General features: G+C 38.4%; 1 protein-coding gene across 1 annotated transcript in view; it reads left to right on the forward strand.

Annotated features, from left to right (window-relative positions):
* Positions 1-23154, forward strand: part of ASXL3 (ASXL transcriptional regulator 3) — a 183369-nt gene that overhangs the window by 87818 nt on the left and 72397 nt on the right. The window contains exons 10-11 of the mRNA XM_034642200.1: positions 10000-10117; positions 11082-11201. Of these exons, the coding sequence (XP_034498091.1) occupies positions 10000-10117; positions 11082-11201 (238 nt within the window). The remainder of the gene's footprint in view (positions 1-9999; positions 10118-11081; positions 11202-23154) is intronic.

Genomic DNA, 23154 nt, shown 5'->3' on the forward strand with positions numbered 1-23154 from the left:
AGGATGTCTGCCCCTATCTTCTCTTCTACCGCAAGCAAGGAAACTTAGGAAAGAAACTCAACATTTTTGTACTGAATTACATTACTTTTCTATTCTGTATTAATGATTGAAATTGCAGTATTTCCTTTCATTGGTATTTTATTTAAGGTAATTAACGTTACATCAAATAATCTTTGGTGAGCTTGCCATTTATATCTTGTAAAATGTTTTAGACCAAAGAACAAAATTGAATTCAGTGTTGAGATCCCTTTGTAATTGATGGAATAAAGGATGGATGACAGTAGGGCAGTCCAGGAAAAGGCTTATTCAGGCGGCAAATGGAACACAGATAATAAAATGCTAACCAGGAGAGAACAAAGGATACAAAGCTGGATACTGGTTCTTGTAGCATTTAAGAAACATAGATGCAGTCATAAATGAAAGTCATACCTCTGAAGGGCAGTGATTTAAAAAATGTGTACACCATGAAATATTCCTGTATGGGAATGTAAAGATAAAGATTCAGATCTATGTCTTGTCATGTCTCACATTTTTTACTTTCTCCATTTTGGTTTTGTATCATTTGAGCATTTTTTACAATGACTAAATCATGTCACAACTTTGAGTTAGTGTGTTTGTGTTGTTGCAGAGCATGTGTTCACAGAAAGTGCTACTTGCTTGCTTAGGATCTAAGCCTTGTTTTAAGAAACCTGTCCTACCAGCTTCTTAATGTCCTGGAAGATCTGTGTATTAATTTCTTAAAGCTTCATACTGTATAACCAAATAGCAAATTAGCTGCTGTGGGAATATGGCACAATGTGTAGCAGATATGCTAATGTTTTATTAATAATCAAATTCATATTGGAAATACATGTAGAAAAAAAGCTGCTCTTGCAGAATTTTGCCCAGATTCCCTGTAATTGCTGAATTTCTTAAGACAGCATTTCAAAAATTGACTGAACATGAGGCATTTTAAATTGTAACAGCCTCAGCAAATCTGCAGCTTTCTTTTCTTTTGGATAGTTGAATGGCTAGGACCATGTAGAATTCTTTGTAAGTGTATATATACATATGTGTATGTATACATACGTGTGTTCTGTATTCATGAATATATGTTTTGTGTGTATATATATATAAGCATGTATAAATCATCTCATGAATGTAGGGCCAGCTGAATGACCCTAATAACAATTACATTAGCTGATATTTACCTTTCTGAATCCTAGACCTTATGTTCTGTATTTTATATATACTATGTCACTTAATCCTCACAGAAATCCTTTAATGTATGTAGTAGTATTCCCATTTTTCAAATGAGGGAAATAAGGCCCAGAAAATTTAGATTACTTGCCCACAGTTGTTCAGTGAGTACATTTTGAAGATGACACTGAACCCAGAATAATGGTTTTAGATTCTTCCCTCTTAACTGATACTGCCTTTTGGCATATGGTATATAATATGATGGGTGAAATTTTGCCATTATCCAAGGAAATTTACATTCTTCAATATTTGTATAATGTAAGGAAAGGAATACAGCATAATCATTAAGAATATTATTTTTGAACACAAACTGTGTTTAGTATCAACACATATTCCTGGCAGACACTCAAATATATCAATTATATAGCTCTTATCATTTTACTAGAAGTATATTCTGGGTCAGTCAGCCTTCAGTAGTTTGTACATTGGCCCATGTAGATTCTTAGAAAGAAGTAAGCGGGGGGAAAAAAAGAGAAACAAAACCCATAAGCTTTATAAGCTTAAGTGTAGTAAAAAAAAAAAAAAAAACTAATAATAATAATTTAAAATAAACCTTCATTGCAAAATAAGCCAGACATAATTTCGCAGATCTGCAGCCCCCATACCCACCTGAAGCATGTTGCCATAGAGAGTGGGTCCTTTTACTTTGCAGTACTGCTTATCACAGTATAATTACAGGCTGGGCAATATAGGGGCTATAATGGCCATTGCCTATTGCCATAGAATATTTTCATAGCTTCTAAATATTTGGGTCCCTTTTACTTTCTGATTGTCAGAATGTTAGTTAACATCCTATGTTAGCTATAATTGCATGAATAATATATTGTTATCTTAGTAGTTTTTTTCTGAATAAGCATATTCCAAATAAGCATATTCAGAAGCCTCCGGAGAGTAGCAGCTTGCTGATTATTACCTTGTTCTGTGTCCTCTCTCTGCCTTGTTATTTTAGTTATAATGATCCTAAAAAATATGAAATGATTAGATTTTGAATTTTAAAGAAGGATAATTAAGAAAGATTAAATTTTAGAAGTTTTTAAACACCAGAATCAAATGAAAGATTAAGGAAGGATGAGTTCTGTGGTGATGGGATGTAACATGGTGTAGAACAGAACTTTCTATGTTGTTACTGTTGTTTTATTTGACTTCCTTCATTATTTGGGGTGGTAGAATTTATTCATCAAATCACAGGTATTTTGCCCTCTCTTCTTATCACAAAGCAGATGTAGTGTTGGTATTTTGCTTTAACTTTATATGTTTGACCAATACTGTGAAATTCCAAAGGTTATGTTGCATGATAGCAGTTTCTTGAACATGGGTGCTGACATTTAGCATAAGAGCAACAGTGCAAGTTGGTGGTGCCTGACTCGAGCCAGCTGTTTCATATGTGTGTATTTCTAATTATTTTAGCGTCCACAGCATGTGATATTTTCAGACTTTTCAGTGAAGGGCTTATTGCATGCCAGTGCATTCTTAAGTTTACATTGTTAGTATTGTTTTTCTATTACAGTAAAACAGGCATTACTTGATGCAAATTCCAAGTTAACACAAAAGCCTGTGATTTTAGGTTTTATTTTACTTTTCATTAGAGTAGAAATGAGAAACCATTCCATTTTTTTTAAGAGTTATCTGACAAGATTTCTGTTTAAAAAATAAAATGTTTATTTAAAAGGTTGGCTTTACTTTTTTTTTTCTTTTGGTTTCTTTTTACAAGAGACTATCACAGTACATCTCAAGAGAAAAGCATGCTCAGCCCTCATCTTTTGATTTCTTTTATTTTGCTTGAAGCCAGATTTGTAATTGTTGCATGATGGGATTGTTACTTTTCCCTGACTGGTCTGTCTCTGTTATGTGTTTCCTTTAAAAAATAAGTTTATTTCCAAGTTTAAGCCTGTAAATTTCTTTCATACTGAGTAATACCTGAAAATATTAAACTTGGTTCGTACCATGTACTCTGTGGAGCTTGGTCCTGTCGGATGTTATATATGTGGGCAGCCTAAAGGTACATTCCTTTACGGTAGACTGCATTTATACTTGCCATCTTCTTATTTCACTTACTCTTTTTTTTTTAAGATTTTGTTTCTCTGAGAGAGAGCACCAGCGGGGAGAGGGGCAGAAGGAGAGGGAGAAGCAAAGTCCAAAGTCCGAGGCTCCACCCACTGAACCACCCAGATACCCTTATTTAAGTTTTGATAGTGTTTCTTTCTGGATTTGAAATTATACGATTTAAAGTTGTTTGGTAAGATATTCCATTAGCATTTCAAACTATAGTTAAGGCTCAAGTAGTTGGAATGTACCTCATTGATATCATCCCCTCAAATTAATTTAGACTAATACAGTAAGACTTACTGTATAATGTCAGTGTCAAAACCAGGTTAAGATTTTGCAACAGGGCCACCTCTAGCTAATTGAGACCTTTGGTGTGGAGTACAAAAAGCCACCTCTCATAATTTGTCACAACAAAATAAAATCTCCCCTTTCAGGGTACCCTTATAGAGAGCAAACCTCCCATGACCATCTAAAGTGACCCTCCTAGTCTTATTTTCTTAATCTATTACATGGCTTAATCTATTACATGACTGTGGGATATCCAGATTTAAATAATGTTAAGTGAAATTGCATTTAACTTCTATTATATTTGTAACATATAATATAAAACAGGAATTTTCTTGTTCTTCTGGAATTTTAGCTAAAGCTCAAAGCTGAGGACAGTGTGATACAAGTATACCTGTTGTAAAGAGAGGTGCTAGACACAACCTCAAAGGACTTAGTGAGAGAGGCCAAATGGCCCTGGACCATCCCCCAACAGCCAATATAAGAAATAGCTCAAGGGGCGCCTGGGTGGCACAGCGGTTAAGCATCTGCCTTTGGCTCAGGGCGTGATCCCGGTGTTCTGGGATCGAGTCCCACATCAGGCTCCTCCACTATGAGCCTGCTTCTTCCTCTCCCACTCCCCCTGCTTGTGTTCCCTCTCTTGCTGGCTGTCTCTATCTCTGTCGAATAAATAAATAAAATCTTTAAAAAAAAAAAAAGAAATAGCTCAAGATTCATTTGAAGGAGCATTAATTAAAGGAATTTTATAAAAGTGGATAGAGCTTTGCTACATCCTATCTCTCTTGGTGAAAGGAGGCACAGTCTAAGTGAGAGGAAGACTCAGAAACACTCATGAAGGGTGGAATTTTTCCCAGGAAGGGAACGCACACACGCGCACACACACACACATATATATATATTTGTATATATATGTATGTGTGGTATATACTATATATATAGTTATAACTAGGTAATAACTATATAGTTGTAACTAGATAATAGATACATGGGTAACATTATCTGTATAACTAGATAATGTGCACCATACAAATCTAGCACCTGGCCTTCTGCCTCCCCAAAGATTGTGATAGTGTGACTATGATAATAACACCAGATAAGACAACTTTGACCTGTTTTTCTCCTCATTTTCAACTCCGATCCTGGGGAACCCAGAAGAAGAAGGAAATGGAGGGAGAGTAAAATCAGGAAATCTCTTCGCTAATGAAGTTTTTGACCTGAGACATAGGTGTAGCCTGGGGAGAGCAGAAAGAAGCCTTCACGTTAGACCTCATGTTTTTATGCCTGAAAATGAGACTGTATAAATACTTGAAGGCGACCCAAGAAGTTATGTGTACTATGTAAAATATTGCCTGGAAATGAGAAAGGGAAATTAGTCAGAAATGTGTGAAGGCAATATTAGGAGAACAAAGTTATTTCTTGATTGTTTCATGCTGATTTCTGCCTTTTGAATAAAACAGTTATATATTTTAAAGAGAGATAGAAGAGGGCTTTTCTATTTTTATTAAAATTATTTTTTTTAAATATTTTATTTATTTATTTGACAGAGATAGAGACAGCCAGCAAGAGAGGGAACACAAGCAGGGGAAGTGGGAGAGGAAGGAAGCAGGCTCAAAGCGGAGGAGCCTGATGTGGGGCTCGATCCCATAACGCTGGGATCGCCCTGAGCCGAAGGCAGACGCTTAACCGCAGCGCCACCCAGGCGCCCCTTTATTAAAATTATTTTTAAGAGCTTTTATTTCTGCTTAGTAATTACTGAACACCTAGTGTAGCCTAGGTAATCTTCTAGGCACTTGGGGATATGTCAGTGAGCGAAAAAGATGAAAATCCCTGTCTTTTAGAGTCTAAATTCTAGGTTGGGGAAGGGAAGAGAAAATGACTTTACGCAAATATATATTTTCCATGGGTGGGGGCAAATAAAGTAGCGTGGATGGTGGGGATAGAGAATATGGTGTGAAAGCAGTAGAGAGTGTGTGATTTGAATGTTTGTGTCCCCCCAGACTCCTGTGTTTTAATCCTGAGGTTCAGCATGGCAGTGTTTGGAGATGGGGTCTTTGGGAGGTGCTCAAGTTATGAGCATGGAGCCATCATAAACGGGGTCAGTGTTCTTACAAAAGAGACCCCACCGGAGCTCCCTGACCCCGTCTGCCTGAGGAGGGGCCCTCACAGGATCACACTGGCACTGTGACCTCAGGCCCCCAGCCTCCAGCCTCCAGCCTGGGAAGAATGAATTTCTGTGGTTTACAGGTTACCCAGCCTCGGGTATTTTGTTAAAGCAGCTCAAATGGGCTAAGGCAATGAGTAAGGGCTCAGGTGTATGAGGAACCGAGCCATGCAGGTGTCTGAGGGAAGACTGTGTCATGCACAGAAGAGAATTCACACAGAGGCTCTGAGGCAGAAGGCTTCCTGGAGTGTTTAATAAGGACCCCCTTCCCTAAATCGCTTAACATGCTCAGAACCGTTAAGAAGCTTGTTCAAGGTGTGAGATGCAATGTACTTCCTGAGTGGAGCTTTAAAATGTATGCTGAAGCAGGGCGTGAAGGCAAAGGGTGCTAATCAGGCAGGGGACACGCTGTGCTTTCCGTCGCTGGACCTCTGTCCATCTTTGGGGCAGAAGTGCTAGAGTGGTCCCTTCAGGCTGTGGGAAGAGACTGGGGTTGTAGAGCTGCCTTTGCTTTGAACATAAATCTCCTGTTCCTAAGAAACCCTTGGCAATCATTTCAGGGAATTCCTTTCCATTTCTGCAATCTTCTAGTCCTTCTTTCCAGCTACCCCAGCTATTTATTCCTTGAACCACCAAAGACCTTTCCTGATAGAGGTCTTAATGCTATTTCTTTCCCTGACTGGAGGTTCTGCCATCTTCACATGGCTGTTTCTCTTTGTCATTTGGGTTTCATCTCCACTGTCACCTCTCCAGACATTTTTCTTCCCACCCCAGTTACTCTACCTCCTCGTCCTGGCATAATTTTCTTAGTGCTTGTATGTGTGTAAAATTATGATGTTTATTTTTGGTCATTCCTTGTCTTTTTGCTAAAATGCAAAATAAGACAAAAAATTGTTTTTGTCTTCTTCGTTACTGTGGATCAGCAGTGTACCACAAGAGTAAGTCCCCCCAAAATGCATTCATTGCCAAATGGGTAAATCATATAAGAAGTAACATTTACCGAATATTTACTATGTGCTACAAATAGTGTTAAGTACTGTTCTGTGTCCAGTTTAAAACATCAACAGTATTGTCTTTGTTTTATAGGGACATTTTACCCAAGTAATTTACCCAGCATTACTCAGCTGGTTAGTTCATTCTTTCTCTTACTCTGCAACCTGACCCTTCCCCATCACCCCACACAGTCATTAAGGTGGCTCTGCACCAGTCCCCAATCATCTGCAGGTCAGCACATTAGAAGAGGGGGATTTTAATACCTCTGTTAGGCAGTGGTCAGACTCATTTATTTGGGGAGGTGAGGAGCACTGGGAATGGTGTGTAGTGGGTCTCAAAGATTGGTACCCCCAGCCTGAATCTAGCTCAGCGTTATCTTTGTTTTGCCTGGTACTTTGTTTAAAAACAGGAAAACTCACCTAAAAATCCAGTTGTGTTGCATCTCTTGAGTACTTACTGCCTCCTCCAATGGGGTATGTGCTTTCCTCGCTCACTTCAGCCTCCCCCTCTGTCCTTGTCTTACCCCAATGTCCAAAAAAGCATTGCACATTTTTGGGGGGATTGTGAGGAGACATGCAGCATGTATTTGAGTGGTTAATGTGCACATAGTTGTAGAAATAGAGTTACCTAACCAAAAAACCCATGAACACCCCACAAGCAAGAGAACAGGAATCACTAGAATGCAGGCACCTCTGTATCGCCTGCCTCATGGCAGGTGCCAGAGTTCTCTTGTGTGGAGCTCACACTATCCCAGACATCTGTTAGCCAGTGTTGTTTTCTCCACCTCCATCCACATTCTGATCTGCTTGGAAGTTGTGCCTGGTGTCTGGAGTCAGATAAATCCTGCTTTCTGGAAAGTGAACTGGGATCTGCAAGTTAGCCCAAAGTGACTATGGATCTAGTAAATGGGTTTGAGATGCCCCTTCTGACAACTGAACTGTGATGCCCCTCAAGTTTGCCCAGTAGCTTTCTACGTTAGCTGCTGTGACTAGCCTCAGTGGAAACAGACTTCCCAATTTTTGCTATCTTCCCCTAGAGATGTTATTCAGGGTCAAATATAATGCATGTTTTTCAAAAGTAAAACAGAAAAGTATGCATATTTTAAATGCACTTAAGACCTTTTTTTTTTTTTAATATGGTGGGCATCTAGTTGTGGTCCCCTGTAGATATGTTGTTTCATTTCAGCATTTAAAAAAATACCGTATTCAGAAATATTTGTCCAAATTTCTGAGTAGGGAATACATATTAGGAAAAATAATATTGAAGTGGTATCCATATTGATTAGTATTCCTGTATCCCTACCTTGGCTATACCTGGATGCTATGGGTTTTTCTGATTATTATTAAATCATCTCTGTCATGGTTTCTTTCTGTCCAACTACTAACTTGTCTAAAGTCGAGTCCTCTCAGCTCTAAAAGTTGAGGACAAAATTTTTATTACTTAATAATTATTTACCACTAATGCTATAAAAAGACATTCGTCTTTATGATTCCAATTTCTAGGTAGGCCCTTTGTTAGTTCACCTCTTTTCTTCTTAACCAGTATTTTCACATATATACCTATCCACCCTAACATAAAATGAATGCTTTTAAAATACCCATTCGGATTGCCAAGGGAAGTACTTGAAGTCTGTGATGTATAGACTCCTTAAAATTAATCATTCTTTGTACAAGTTTTATTGTCTTATGTAGTGGGCAAAAATGGACTTAATCATAATATAAGGCACCGCATTGCCTCATTCTGTTTTATGATTGGATTGATGGGTTAATGTCTATAAAGTGCTCTGAGCTCTTACACCGGGCCGTAGAGGTTTATACAGTTGTGTACACCTTGATGAAAGAAAGGGTAAATGTCTTAAATATTTTATAGCACACATGTTCTCATTAAATATATCATTGACAGCAAGCTGAAGGAGAGGAGGAGGGCATTTTGTTCATTTTTTAACCCTTGTCCCCCACACAGTGCCTGGTACTTTAGAAAGCTCAGTAGATGTCAGAATTGGAGGGAAGTGGCTTGTGTTTTCATTAGCCAACAGTATCCCTTGTAATAGATTTCCCAAGCCATCCATTCTCCATCCGGTTCTAAATTTCTTCTGAATACGCCTTCTCTCATTTAAATGGTATTTAATTTTTTACTTCTGTAATTATTTGATCTCTAAATCTTACGACCTGCAAGTTGGACATTCAACTAATACCCTTTGCAACTAAAATGACATTGTTTCTGAAAGCAAGGGGATATATAACCAACGCAGTATTTTAGGAGGCTGTCACAACTTCTAGTCGAAGAACATTAATCAAGGAACTGAGTTGTTATAAAATCGCTAGAAACGACACAGAAGCCAGGAATAAAAATGCCTGAGACTGTCTGTGGTCAGCCTTTTAACCTTTTATGGAATTTTAGCATCCCTGTAACTCCGAATTTAATGTCTCTTCAGTTTCGTGGGCTAAAGACCCTTTTTATTACAGGTAATTTTCTGTGTAAAGCGATCCGCTGGATAAGCTGTATTTCAAAACTTTTAAATGTCTTTTATTACATTATCATCACCGTGGTTGATTCATTTATGAAACACAAAGCACTCGCATTTGGAGAGATTTATTCTCGTCTCAATTTTTTTTCCCCTGGATTTGCCAGAACGCCGTCATGTTCGTGTTCTGAAGGTTAATGCCCAAAGTCAAGCAGACAGAAGCCAAGTGCTGCAAGGTTTCCAAGATTAGGACTGATTCCCTTCACAGAAATAAATGATTCCTGCCATGTTCAGTGATTCTGCGCGGCGCTCCCCACGGCCGAGCGAGCGCTTCAATACTGTAGCCCTTACCTGCTGCACGTACTGATGACACTTGGTGTTAACTTGATTGACCGAGCAGTGCACTGGAGAGGACGCACCTGCAGGAGAAGTGCAGACACATCTATTTTTATCCTGGTCTCGAAACATTTATTTTACATTTATTTTTCTTGGGAGTCATGGCTTCAAGTTCCACAGGCTCCCAAGCCACACGGCTAAGGTGGAACAGACCTTTAAAGTGCTGCTTTGTTTTCAGAATTATACTCCAAATGGTCTCAGGTTGCTGCCCTTTGCCAAAAGCCTGATTTGCTGCTTTTGAGGGAAAAATGACATGAAGATGACTATTAAGAATCAGGACAAATTAGTGACTCTGTGGTAATTTAAGTCTCTTAAGAGGTTGTATCTAATGATGGGCAAATGGATCGTTTAATTCAATTATGAGAAATCACTGTGACTATATTTTTACGTTACATTTTATTATCATGTTTTGTAGGCTTTGAGGCAGCAACAGAAAAGAAGAAATGGAGTCTCAATGATGGTAAACAAGACTGTTCCTCGTGTTGTTTTGACACCATTAAAGGTGTCTGATGAGCAGTCGGATTCGCCTTCAGGTAAAGAACTAAAATACCGTATGCGTGGCCAGTCTCTTCCCGGAGGAGACTTCTTCACTGAGAGAGATGTCAGGAAATTTTCTCTGCAACCGAATAATATTTCTACTTGAGGTTTCATTTTAATTTTTTTATACTTTGGACTCTGTCAGTGAATCCAAAATAATAGGGCATTTCGCTCTTCCAAAAATAAGAGTCACCAGCTCACTCATCATCAAAGGACTTCATTTGCTAATGTCAATGGGTGTGAGAAAATGTGTGGTACTGCTGGGTGGATTTTTTTTTGTTGTTGCTCTGGCTTTTGTTTGAATGTTGAACTTTAATGGTGGACCACATGCTGATGTGCAATGCCATCAAAAGCAGTTCTTCCGTGAGTGTGAATTTGTTTTTCAGTCTTCTGCTGCAAAATCAGGCATCCTTTATTAGTTTCTGTGTTCTGGGAACATTCTTCTCACCTCAGTGCAGCCCTGACCTTTTCTTCTAATTTACCTTCTGTCACTTTATCAGCTGTGTACCATTCTATTTATTATAGACTGATGTTTGCGTTTTCTGTTCCTGTTTCAATGTAAAGTTATTTAGAAAGGTATCCTCTCTCCTTCTCTTCAAGCTTCTCTTCTTCTTTCATGGTTCTATCTCTGTCTTGCATCATCTCTAAATGGTATAGAATTGTCGAAGCTTATCCGTGTGTTTTTACAAAAGGTCTGAGTGTTTCTTTTAAAAGCTATCAGATCAGTGAACGTGTTTTTGACTCCACTATTAGGCCATCTGTTCTTGCTTTTTGTTCTGTTTGATTGATTTATTGGGCTGTTCGCTTTATATCCAGCAGAGGAATCAGATTGTGGCCAAAGGTAGTGAATTAACTTATAGAAAAGGAGATTATATCTACGGTTTTTGAAATAATTTTAGATTTTTCTTTTCAAGGACAGCAAGAGGAAGATAATGACATAATAACTATTTCCTTTTTTAGGATCCGAATCTAAAAATGGTGAAGCAGACAGTTCAGATAAAGAAATGAAACATGGGCAAAAATCTCCCACTGGAAAACAAACAAGTCAGCACTTAAAACGATTAAAAAAGTCTGGTTTGGGTGAGTGTTCAATAGACTATGACATTTCACATTTTAGAGATTTATATCTTTTTCAATGAAATGATGGAAGATCCTTAGAACATTTTTTTTTCTTAATGGTTAAACAAGGAAACTTAAAAATCTCTCCAGTTTACCTCAACCAAAAAGGATATTAAATAAGAAAATATAGTTCCAGCAGATTGGGCTTAAGCATATTGCTGAATATGTAAATGATATTATTGGGTAAAGATAGGAGATTTAAAGTGATCTCTATTCAAGAAATGATCTGGCAAGTCATGGTTTTATCTACCACGCCATGTTTTGTTGCAACTGGGTTTCAGTTTATTGGAATAGACTGTATTTGGGGGGCGGGGAAGCAACTTTTGGTCAAGAGTTCATCCAGCCGTCGAGGACATTGTTATAGGGGTCCGCTGCAGTAAAGCTGCTCTGCTTTGCTTGTCATCTGTGCTGCTTGAAATATTCAGTAGTGCTTGTCGGAGAAACAGTGTAAAATTGCTGAGAGTATAGGAGACACAGTGCCTGGGTCCTGCCAGTCAGCACCAGGTTTTCTTCTGCAGACTCCCTTCCTGATCTCTTGCATCAGGACTTCAACAGCAGCATTCAGGGAAAATGTAACATGACAATGATAGAGACAAAAATAAACATGTTCAGGGCTGAACATTGTAATTCTCTGCCGAACCTGCCTTGTTGGATGTCTGGACCTAATGGCTTCATTTCTCTCTCTCAGTTATTTTACCTCTGAGGAAGGGTAATGATAATGACCTGGATCATTGTAATGTTTTGTAAAATGGTTGGGAGAAACTGCAAAGTTACTGACCTTAACTTTATTATTGGTTCTGCCACTTACTTTCTTGGCAGCTTAGGGTAATTTTTATTTGCAGTTCATCTGTTTATAAAATTCAAGCAAGAGTTTTACTTACTTTCTCCCTTTCTCTCTCTCTCTCTAAATATGTGTGTATGTGAGTGTGTGTGTGTGTGTGTGTATAAATATATATAAATGTATATATATACATGTGTATATATAAAAATGTGTATTCATATATATGATATAAGTGAAATATATATATACACTATATATATATGTACATATGTATATATAGTAAAGGTTTACTGATTGCCTATTGTATACCAGGAATTTTGCTAAATCCTGGGAGCCTGCTTTCAATAAAAAGTCTTTGAATAGGATTTATATATCCTTAGATAAGATCTCTTTGGGAAAGCAGAATTTATTTTTGTTTCACATTCTTGGCATGTGGCATAATTACCTCTTTTGCGTTATTTCCAAGGCTAAATAATTTTATAATTTTTGTGTAGCCCAAAATGTATGAATGTGTGTTTGTATATAACCTCACTTACATATATACTGCTGTGATTTTTTTCTAGTCTTTTGGGGGTTGTAAAGTAAGTACTTTAATAGAAGTAGCTTCTAAAATAGAAAACTATCATGGGAGAGTGCTATGTAAAGAATGCACTAAGAAAAAAAATGCCATGTTATGTATGATACCCTAAGTAATTTAAAAGTCAGTGACCTTCGGTTAAAAATGGCCTGCTACCAACTTCATTAAAGTCAATGCCATATCACGAGTTTAAAAAAATTCAGGGCACAGGGACCCCCCTGTTTAATTACTTAGCTGACTTCAGGATTGGAAGTCAAGAAGAGTGTGTATTATGTCATCAGGATCCTGTAGGTGTTCAGGTCTTTAGTAAGGAGCTCTTGTATTCTAACTGGTGTTACCTAGAAACCCTGTGTGGCAATAGCTATCTTACATGTTAAAAATTTTATTGTCGGAGTATTTCAACTGACTTGTTAGCAAATTAAAAAGTTGATAAAGGAGGCCGCTGTGTTCATTTTAACCTGCTTTAAAAAAAAAAAAAGACTGCAAAGTAATAGAATAATGAAGCTACCTTAATGAAGGGATGTGGAAGTGAAATCATATTCACTGCCCATATTTAATGCAATGGTCTGAGTATCTGGACATGTTATCTTGTTTAGTACTGCCTTCAATTATGTATAGTAGAATTATTCCCATTTTTCAGCTGAAGAAACCGAGGCCCAGAGGGTGTGAAGGAGGTTTCCTGTAAATGACATGACTAAGATACTAGCCAAGGCATAGCTGGCTCTGAAGTCTAAACCGTTACCTTGGGTGTTGAGTGTTCTGTCATCCAGCCCGTCCCGCGGACCTGCGGGCGCCACTGAGAAGCAGCAGGGCTCTCTGTGATGCGATGAGTCCACCATCCGCGTTAAAATGCAGGTTCACTGGTTCCACATAGAAGGGAAAGCTAGCAACTCAGATTTCCTGTCTGATCCTGTAAAATCAGGCAGATGGAGGAAGAAGACAGGACTTAAAATAAGTCAGTTTAGGAAAAAAACTGCCAAAGAGAAGCTGAAGGTGATACTGGGCAGGAAACGGGACTGAGGCCTAACCAGCAAGCAGCTGGGTAGCGTGTCTTATTCTGCGCCAGTGAAGCCAGTGGTGCTTACGAAGCTTGCAGTATAGGCCCAGCACTGTAAAATAAACAGTGAAAAAATGGAAGAATGAAATGAAAGAAAGGGCCTTCAGTGTAACCATTTCTAGACAGTACCCCCTGTCTCTTTCAGAAAGTAATGTTTTTGAGGTTCTATGATCCTAGGAATCTTACAGAGTAAAAGAATCTCAATGCTGTGAAGCGTTTTCAAATTGGAATGGTATTTAAGATCCCTTACGGCATATTTATTTGTATTTTGCTCTCCCCTCTTTGCCATTACGTTGTTAATTCCTTGAGTACAGTGACCTTCCTGTCTGTCTTCGAGGTCCTCACCACACCCTTTATGCCCCTCTCATTCGGTAGGTGCTGGATAAGTTTTGAATGAATTATGTTTAAGGAGCTGAAGGAGTAGTAAGTGTGGATGAATGAGGCATCCTATAGGTTTCGGTATGCTTACATGCCCTTGAATAAAAACGATCCCGTGCTCCTGGGGAAGGTCATTCTTGTATAGCTGCAGACACAGCGCAAAGAAAAATGAACCCAGCCAACACCCAGTAGCCAGCCAGACAGGGAGTGCTGGTTCTCCTTCGTGTTTGCCCCATCAGGGTTAGACATCTAATTCATATAGTTTCAGAAATGTGCTTTGAACCATCATTGTCTTCTCTAGGAAGAGGTAACCGTATATAACTCCTAACCTGTTGAAACCATTCTGAATTAAAACAAATGGCGTAAATCTTTTCTAACTTAAATTGGTAACCCTGACACTAAATTCAGTCAAAATCAGAGGTTAGGGTGTTAGTCTAAATTGTCATCCTTATTGTGAGATTTCCCTAATAGGATATAATCTACTTCTCATTGTCCCCTAAGTGCTTCCTCTTGGTCTGTGGCAATTACTCAGTCAAACTGCAGGCTAGTCACCCCATTCAGGGATAGATTTCACTTGGGTCTTGGAATCTCATGCATGTAGCCCAGAGCCTGGTGTGCTTCCCTGAGGACACTGTGGGAAGAACGTGCCATAGACCACCTTCAGGTCCCTTCATATTTCAGCTTCCCTGGAGAGGGTGAGGAACACACAATAAAAAATTACCAGGAGCGCCTGGGTGGCTCAGCTGGTTTAGCTTCCGACTCTTGGTTTCAGCTCAGGTCATGATCTCAGGGTCATGTACTCAGCGGAGTGTCTGCTTGAAGATTCTCTCCCTCTGCCGCTCTCCTCACTTGCTCTTTCTCTCTCTCGAAAATAAATAAATGAATCTTTAAAAAAAAATTATTGAACTTTCGTATCCCTTAGTCATTCTAGTTCTTCCAATGATGATCTTGAAACTATTATGAGAAATATATCACTAAGCATGGGAACCCATTACTTCTAACATAGGTGGTTTTTTTTGGTTTATTTTGTTTTGTTTGGTTGTTCTTTTCCAGGGTTATGTATGAAAATTATGAGAATATTTCTCTGAATAGCTCTCTGATTGAATAGTCATGGTAACAGATTGAGTGGGTACAATTGAATAAAATAATGGGTCTAAAGACTGTTTCTCTAATGATGTTAAAATAAAAATGGGTCTGTCACCCATTTTTACATCATACATGGTAGAAACACTATTCTGATAAGCATACAAACAAATGCTAATGATATCTACTGGGCTCTTTTATTGTCAAAGGTCTTGCAAATTAGTATCACAGTAAATATTAATGAGGCAGTAGAAACCTCAGCTGGTGAGATGAAAGATTGGTGATGGCTGAAAACCCTCCATCTGAAGTACGGGTTTTCTTGCCTCATCGGTTATTTCGTAGCCTGTCTCCTGGCCTTAGCAAAAGATGAAACTCCTTTAAAACCTCCCCTATGGAACTTTCTGAGCTAACCCTGGTACATTATCGTCTCACGGTCTTCAGGGCACTTAGAGGATAGGTTGTAAATATTTTTAAAAATTGTTTAATGATCCTCTCTCCTTCCACTTGTTTTGTATTAATTTCTCACATTTTTCCCTAACTGAAATGTAAGTTCCTTGAATTAGGGGTCATTGACCTAAACCAGTTTTTAATTATACTTCTTCCTACCTGATCACACAGTAGGAGTTTAAAAAGTACTTGCTAAACAAATCTAAGCTTCTATAGGATTATCTCTGAGGGGTTTTTAATAAATGTCTTTACTGAGCCCAACTTCTAGGATTCATTCCAGTGTATTTTATTTGGTTTAATCTTTTTGTAGTGAAGAATTACAACTTCGCTGGTTTCATAAAATGTTACACACTTTTAAAATAATACAGGAAAATTAAAATAAAATTTGAATAATATCCCTAAATCCTATCATCCAAAATAATTTTCCCAGTGTTGTATAAACATGATTTGACACCATTTTTTTTATAATCACATACATATAACACCCAGTGCTCATCACAAGAAGGGCCCTTCTTAATACCCATCACCCATCTAGCCCATCCCCCCACCCACCTCCCCTCCAGCAACCCTCAGTTTGTTCTTTATAGGTAAGAGTCTCTTTTGTGGTTTGCCTCTCTCTCTTTCTCTCTCTTTCTCTTTTCTTTCTCTTATGTTCATCTTTTTTCTTTCTTAAATTCAACATATGAGTGTAATCATATGGTATTTGTATTTCACTGACTGAATTAGTTTGCTTAGTATAATACACTCTGCTCCATCCATGTTGTTGCAGATGGCAAATTACATTCTTTTTGAGGACTGAGTAATATTCCATTATATATACATACCACTTCTTTATCCATTCATCAGTTGATTGACATTTGGGCTCTTTCCATATTTTGGCTATTGACAATGCTGCTATAAACATCAGGTGCATGTGCCCCGTTGAATCAGTATTTTTGTATCCTTTGGGTAAATACCTAGTAGTGCAATTGCTGGATTATAGGGTAGTTCTATATTTAACTTTTTGAGGAGACTCCAAACTGTTCTCCAGAGTGGCTGCACCTGTTTGCATTCCCACCAACAGTGCAAGAGGTTCCCCGTCAGCTACGGCTGATGTCAAAGAGGTTGCTGCCTATTTTCTCCTCCAGGATGTTGTTGGTTTCCTGTCTCATATTTAGGTCTTTAATCCATTTTGAATTTATTTTTGTATGTGGCGTAAGAAAATGGTCCAGTTTCACTCTTCTGCATGTGGCTCTTCAGCTTTCCCAACACCATTTTTTGAAGGGACGTTTTTCCATTGGATGTTCTTTCCTGCTTTGTCAGACATGAGTTGACCACATAGTTGTGGGTCCATTTCTGGGTTTTCTATTCTGTTCCATTGATCTATGTGTGTATTTTGCGCCAGTACCATACTGTCATAATGACTATAGCCTTGTAATAGAGCTTGACATCTGGAATTTTGATGCTTTCAGCTTTGCTTTTCTTTTTCAAGATTGCTTTGGCTGTTCAGGGTCTTTTAGGATTGTTTGTTCTAGCTCTGTGAAAATTGTTGGTGGTATTTTGATAGGCGTTGCATTAAATGTGTAGACTGCTTTGGATAGTATAGACATTTTAACAATACTTTTTCTTCCAATCCATGAGCATGGAATGTTTTTCCATTTATTTGTGTCATCTTCAATTTCTTTCATAAGGGTTATAAAGCACTTAGTTTCTATAGAACAATTAAGAACACTATTCGTTTTTAGAGTACAAATCTTTTACCTCTTTGTTTAGGTTTATTCCTAGGTACCTTATTGTTTTGGGTGCAATTGCAAACAGGACCACTTCCTTGATTTTACTTTCTGCTGCTTCATTATTGGTGTAAGGAAATTCCACAGAATTCTGTATGTTGATTTTGCATCCTGTGACTTTACTGAATTAATGTATCAGTTCTAGCAATTTTCTGGTAGAGTCTTTTTTTTTTTTTTTAAGATTTTACTTATTTGATTGAGAGAGCTAGAGAAGAGAGAGGGGCAGAGAGATAAGCAGACTCCCCACTGAGCAGGGAGCCCAATGTGAGGCTGGATCGCAGGATCGAAGGTAGACACTGAACCGACTGAGCCACCCAGGAGCCCCTTGATGGAGTCTTTTGGGTTTTCTACATAGAGTATCATGTTATCTGTGAATAGTGGAAGTTTGACTTCTTCCTTGCGATTTGGATGCCTTTTATTTCTTTGTGTTATCTGATTGCTGTGTGGCTAGGTCTTCCAGAACTGTGTTAAATAACAATGGTGAGAGTTATCCAGTATAACTCTCAGGAACATCCCTGTCTTGTTCCTGACCATAGAGGAAAAGCTTTCAGTTTTTCCCCATTGAAGATGATATTAGCTGTGGGTCTTTCATAGATGGCCTTTATGATGTTGAGGTATGTTCTCTCTGTCCCTACTGTGGGATATTTTCTTTCCCTATTCTTTTCAGCTTGATTATTTTCCATAATTTTTTCTTCTGTTTCACGTATTTGCTCTTCTGTTTGTTCCATCCTTGTGGTCATTATATCCAGTCAGTTTCACATTTTGGTTATAGCATTTTTATTTCTATTTTTTGGCCTGACTAGTTTTTAGGTCTTTTATCTCTGTGGTAAGAGACTCCCTGGTGTCTTCTATGTTTTTCTTAAGCCCAACTAGTGTCCTTATGAATTTTGTTTTAAATTCTGGATCAGGCATATTACTTATATCTGTTTCAGTTAGATCCCTGGCTGTGACCTTTTCTTGTTCTTTTGTTTGGGATGAATTCCTCCATCTTGGCATTTTGTCTAGGTCTCTGTCTTCTTCTATGTGTAAGGAAAGCCTGTTATGTTTCCTGCTCCTGAGAACAATGGCTTTATTAAGAAAAGGTCATACACTTTCCAGAGTCTGGCACTTCAGGAAGTGTTTTCTGGTGGATACTGTGTGCGCTCTGCTGCTGTGTTTTGGCTGCTCTTTCCCTCAGGTCAGTCCACTGCAGAATTTCTACTTGCCTGCAGTGAGAAGTATTTGGATGGTATCCAGAGTGTGGCAAGTGTTACCTAGGTGTGCGCTGGGTCTGCGTGTTAAAAGAGGCTGGGGAAGGCTCTAGCTGCGCTGGGACTGGCGCCATCTTTTCCCAGAAGGGCAGCCGTGCCAATGCAGGAGAGCTTGCAGTTCACAGTGAAGTGCAGCAGAAGTATGAGTTCAGGTTAGATGCCCCCAGATGTCTGCGGCAATGGCACCTGCTGGCTCTGTTGTCCCCTGAGAGGCAAAGCCACCTCTCCCACATGCACTATAAGAAGGGGGAGAAAATCTCTCCCAGTGTATCCCAGAGGATCCTCACATTGCACCCTCTGCTCCCGGGCCTCCACTCTTCTCCACGGGAGCACCTTTACACCCACCAGGCTCCACCCCAGCCATGGCACGGAACTGGAAAACTCCAGTCTTTGAGCACCACTGGTTGTAAACACTCAACGTAATCGGCCCTCTTGTTTTCCGAGTCAGTGGCTTTGGGGACGAGTTTTCCTTGTGTGAGCCCCTGTGCAGTGCTCACTCGCTCTCACTCTCTCTCCCCCTCTCCTCTCTCTGCAATCAAGGCTTCCTCCCCTCTGCAGCAGACAAGATCTTTCTCTCCCCCAAATCATATCTCCATACCTCCTACCTCCACACTGTGGCCTCTTCTCTCCTTCCAGTTGTGCAGCTTATTCTGTCGGTCCTCAGATCGATTTCTTGGGTGTTCAGAATGATCCAATATTTATCTAGCTGTGTTGGAGGAATGAGGCAAGCATAGGGTTCTCCTACCTTAACTGCATTTCTAGAGACTGAAAGTCTGAGATAGGGCACTGGCAGAGTCAGGTGAAGGCCCTCTTCTGAGTCAGACTTCTCTTATCCTCACCTGGTGGAAGAAAGTGATTTGACATCTCTTATTGTGTGTCTATAGCCAGAGATCATCTTAGAAAAACTGTATTAACCATTTTAATTAAAAGTACCAAGTTTAATTAATTTTAGCTGAATAATAAAGTAAAACCAAAAAATTAAATTGCTGAACATTGCCACAAGATATATTCATATCTAAAAGTTCTCTCCAAAGGTATTAAAAAATGAAAAACTGAAATAGTGATTATTTTTTTTTGATTACTCATTACAGCTTTGGACAATCTATTATAAAGGAAATGTGAATAATTACAATTACAGACCCTCCTACTCCTATCTCCATGTTTTTGTTACTTTTATTATTTTTAAACATCAAAGTTGCCAACATTTATGTTCTGTTTTGTAACCATAATCTCCATAGTTATTTAACCTCAGTACTATTTTTTAATGGATCCAGTGCTACCCGATAGACTCATTATACAGACACTCGATTTCTGAAGGCTGTGTTGAATCACACTGTAGATGATTTGCTTTTGTCCTATGATAAAATTTTTTCCCCCTTAGACTAAACCTTTGAGAGCCTGTTTTTCTCTGAGCTCTTTTAGTATCATTCCTCTCTAATTTCTTTGAGACAATGAAGAATTCTTTCATTTTGAATTCTTTTTGTATTTTTTTGGGGTAGCTCCTCTTGTAACAAAAGACCCTGGTCTGCCTGTTGCATGGGCTCCTTCCCTCCGGGTGAGTGTTATGTCTGTGTCTCTGTGTTTGTGCATTTTATGCATAAATCCTCTGTGGTTTCCCTCCTGGGAAATAGGATTTTTTAAGCCTGCAGACTACCCATTGATCAACGAGTACACCAGAGCAGTCTGCAGCCTTTACTCACATTGGTGGTCTTTGAACTCCCTTTGGTTCAAAATAATAGAGAATTTCCCTGACCCCGATTGGACATATTCCCCATGATGATTATCATGAGGTCAGCCTAGTGTCTTCTTGTATGGCATAGACTCTTACTGTGGCAATTTGGCAACTGATGCTTCTCTTCCCTCCTTCTCTGGACTTCAGCTAGTTTACTCTCTCTGGTGTCCAGGAATTAGATACTAAAATGACATCTTTTTCTTCCTCTGAATGCTGTAGGGAGATGAGGTACCAGCTCTAATGAGATAAGAACAATCAGATATAATTGTATTGTTCTTAAGCCAATTAAGNGAGATAAGACGATCAGATATAATTGTATTGTTCTTAAGCCAATTAAGAGTAAGTGTGTAAGGATAATTAAAATGGGATTAAACATCCTGTGCAGCCACAAATTTAGCAATAAGTTCATCTACTCTGTCTTTGTTCCAAAATTATGGAACATGGTCTTGCTTAGTGGGACATCTTTGAAATAGATCTTTTGGGTTTGTTATTAGAGATTATGGACCTCTCTGAATCTTCTTTTAACAATGTTTTTTTTTTAAAGATTTTGAACCGTACTACATAGTAACCAACAGCATAAGTCCTGCTTTTCGCATTGTTTATAACACATGTTTCAGAGTCTTCGGATTTTCTTAGTTCCCCAGCCCTCCTCCCCAGTCAGACTCACTCGTGGTCAATGACCTCAGCTACTTCATGTGAGATTATTCAGGCCATAAATGAGAGNTTTTTTTTTTAAAGATTTTGAACCGTACTACATAGTAACCAACAGCATAAGTCCTGCTTTTCGCATTGTTTATAACACATGTTTCAGAGTCTTCGGATTTTCTTAGTTCCCCAGCCCTCCTCCCCAGTCAGACTCACTCGTGGTCAATGACCTCAGCTACTTCATGTGAGATTATTCAGGCCATAAATGAGAGTTAAACAGACTGCTTTCCTATATTTCTCAACATCTCTGTCTCTAGATTTTGCCTTTGCCTCCACTGCTGAGAAAAGAAGCTTCTCCCTAATTCTCTCCTTGTGGTTTTTTTTTTTTTTAGTTGTGAAATACTTTAAACATATAGAAAAGTACAGATGCTAATAAAGCAGACACCTATGTGCCTATCTCCGTGACTAAACAGATGTTAGAGTTTGTCAGATTTGCTTTAAATTTTTTTTAAATGATACGTTTGTACTTTTTTGTGTCATATTGGTTGATAGTTTTTTCTCCTTTTTAAATTATGTTCAGTTAGCCAACATGTAGTACATCATTAGTTTTTGATGTAGTGTTCAAATAGTCATTAGTTGCATATAACACCTAGTGCTCATCACCACACGTGCCCTCCTTAATACCCATCACCCAGTTACCCCATCCCCTCGTCCCCCTCACTTCTGTAACCCTCAGTTTGTTTCCTAGAGTGCAGAGTCTCTCATAGTTTGTCCCCCTCTCTGATTTCTCCCCCTTCAGATTTCCCTTCCTCCCCCTATGGTCCTCTGTGCTGTTGCTTATGTTCCACATATGAGTGAAACGATACGATAATTGTCTTTCTCTGCTTGACTTATTTCACTTAGCATAATCCCCTCCAGTTGCATCCATGTCGACGCAAATGGTAGGTACTCATCCTTTCTGATGGCTGAGTAATATTCCATTATATATATGAACCACATCTTCTTTATTCATTCATCTGTTGAAGGTCATCTTGTCTCCTTCCACAGTTTGGCTATTGTGGACATTGCTGCTATGAACATTGGGGTGCATGTGCCCCTTCTCGTCACTACATCTCTNTTCACTACATCTGTGTCTTTGGGATAAATACCTAGTAGTGCAATTCTGGATCTTGGGTAGCTCTATTTTTAACTTCTTGAGGAACCTACAAAACTAAGAGGCAACCCACAGAATGAGNGTCACTACATCTCTGTCTTTGGGATAAATACCTAGTAGTGCAATTGCTGGATCTTGGGTAGCTCTATTTTTAACTTCTTGAGGAACCTACAAAACTAAGAGGCAACCCACAGAATGAGAGAAGATAATTTTTTTCTCTTATACTGTTCTTGTTTATCCTTATTTTGGAATAAAGGTTAGATTAACTTCATAAAGTGAATTGTAAATATTTCTTTATGTAAATATTTCTTTATAAACCTATTCTCTGGAGTATGTGCAAAATGAAGTGATGGGAGAGTTCTTTAATGGACTGGTAATACTCATCTTTAGGGCAACTTATATATTGTGTGTGTATGTGGGATAGGGGAGGTTGCCTGTTTATCCGTTATTTTAAAGTTATTGCAAATTTATTCAGTTTTTCTGTTTTAAATTAAATTTGAATATTTATAAACTGAAAAATAGTTGGTCTTTAAAGATATTGGAACAAATATAGTATTTTATTATGCCACTTAAAATCTATTTTTCATTTTATGTGCCTCGTCTACTATATCTAGAATTATGTCCCTACCTTTCATTCCTCTTTATTTATACCGAGTTTTACCAGAGGTATGTCTATTTCATTAGTCTAATACAAGAAACAAAAACAAAACCCCTTTTTTTGGTGTTGATGGTCTTCATTGTCCTTTTCTATTTCATGAATGTATACTCTGATTTTTGTAATCTTTCCTTCCTTCTCGAATTTTTCTAGTTCATTTATTTACTTCTTAATTCATACAGTTACCCTTGAATTTTCAGTATTTTTTCTACTCTGTAATAGCTACACTTTATCTTTTAAACCGAGTTGCATTTTACAAATTTTAGCATTGTCCTTTAGAATACAAATGTTTCCTAATTTCTATTAAATTTTTTTCTTTAGCTTATGAAATACTTAGAAGTCTGCTCTTGAGTGTCCGAATAGATAATGGGTGTGGGAGGATTGGAG

This window comes from Ailuropoda melanoleuca, chromosome 14, assembly GCF_002007445.2.
Source record: "Ailuropoda melanoleuca isolate Jingjing chromosome 14, ASM200744v2, whole genome shotgun sequence".
In the NCBI taxonomy this organism is placed as follows: Eukaryota; Metazoa; Chordata; class Mammalia; order Carnivora; family Ursidae; genus Ailuropoda; species Ailuropoda melanoleuca.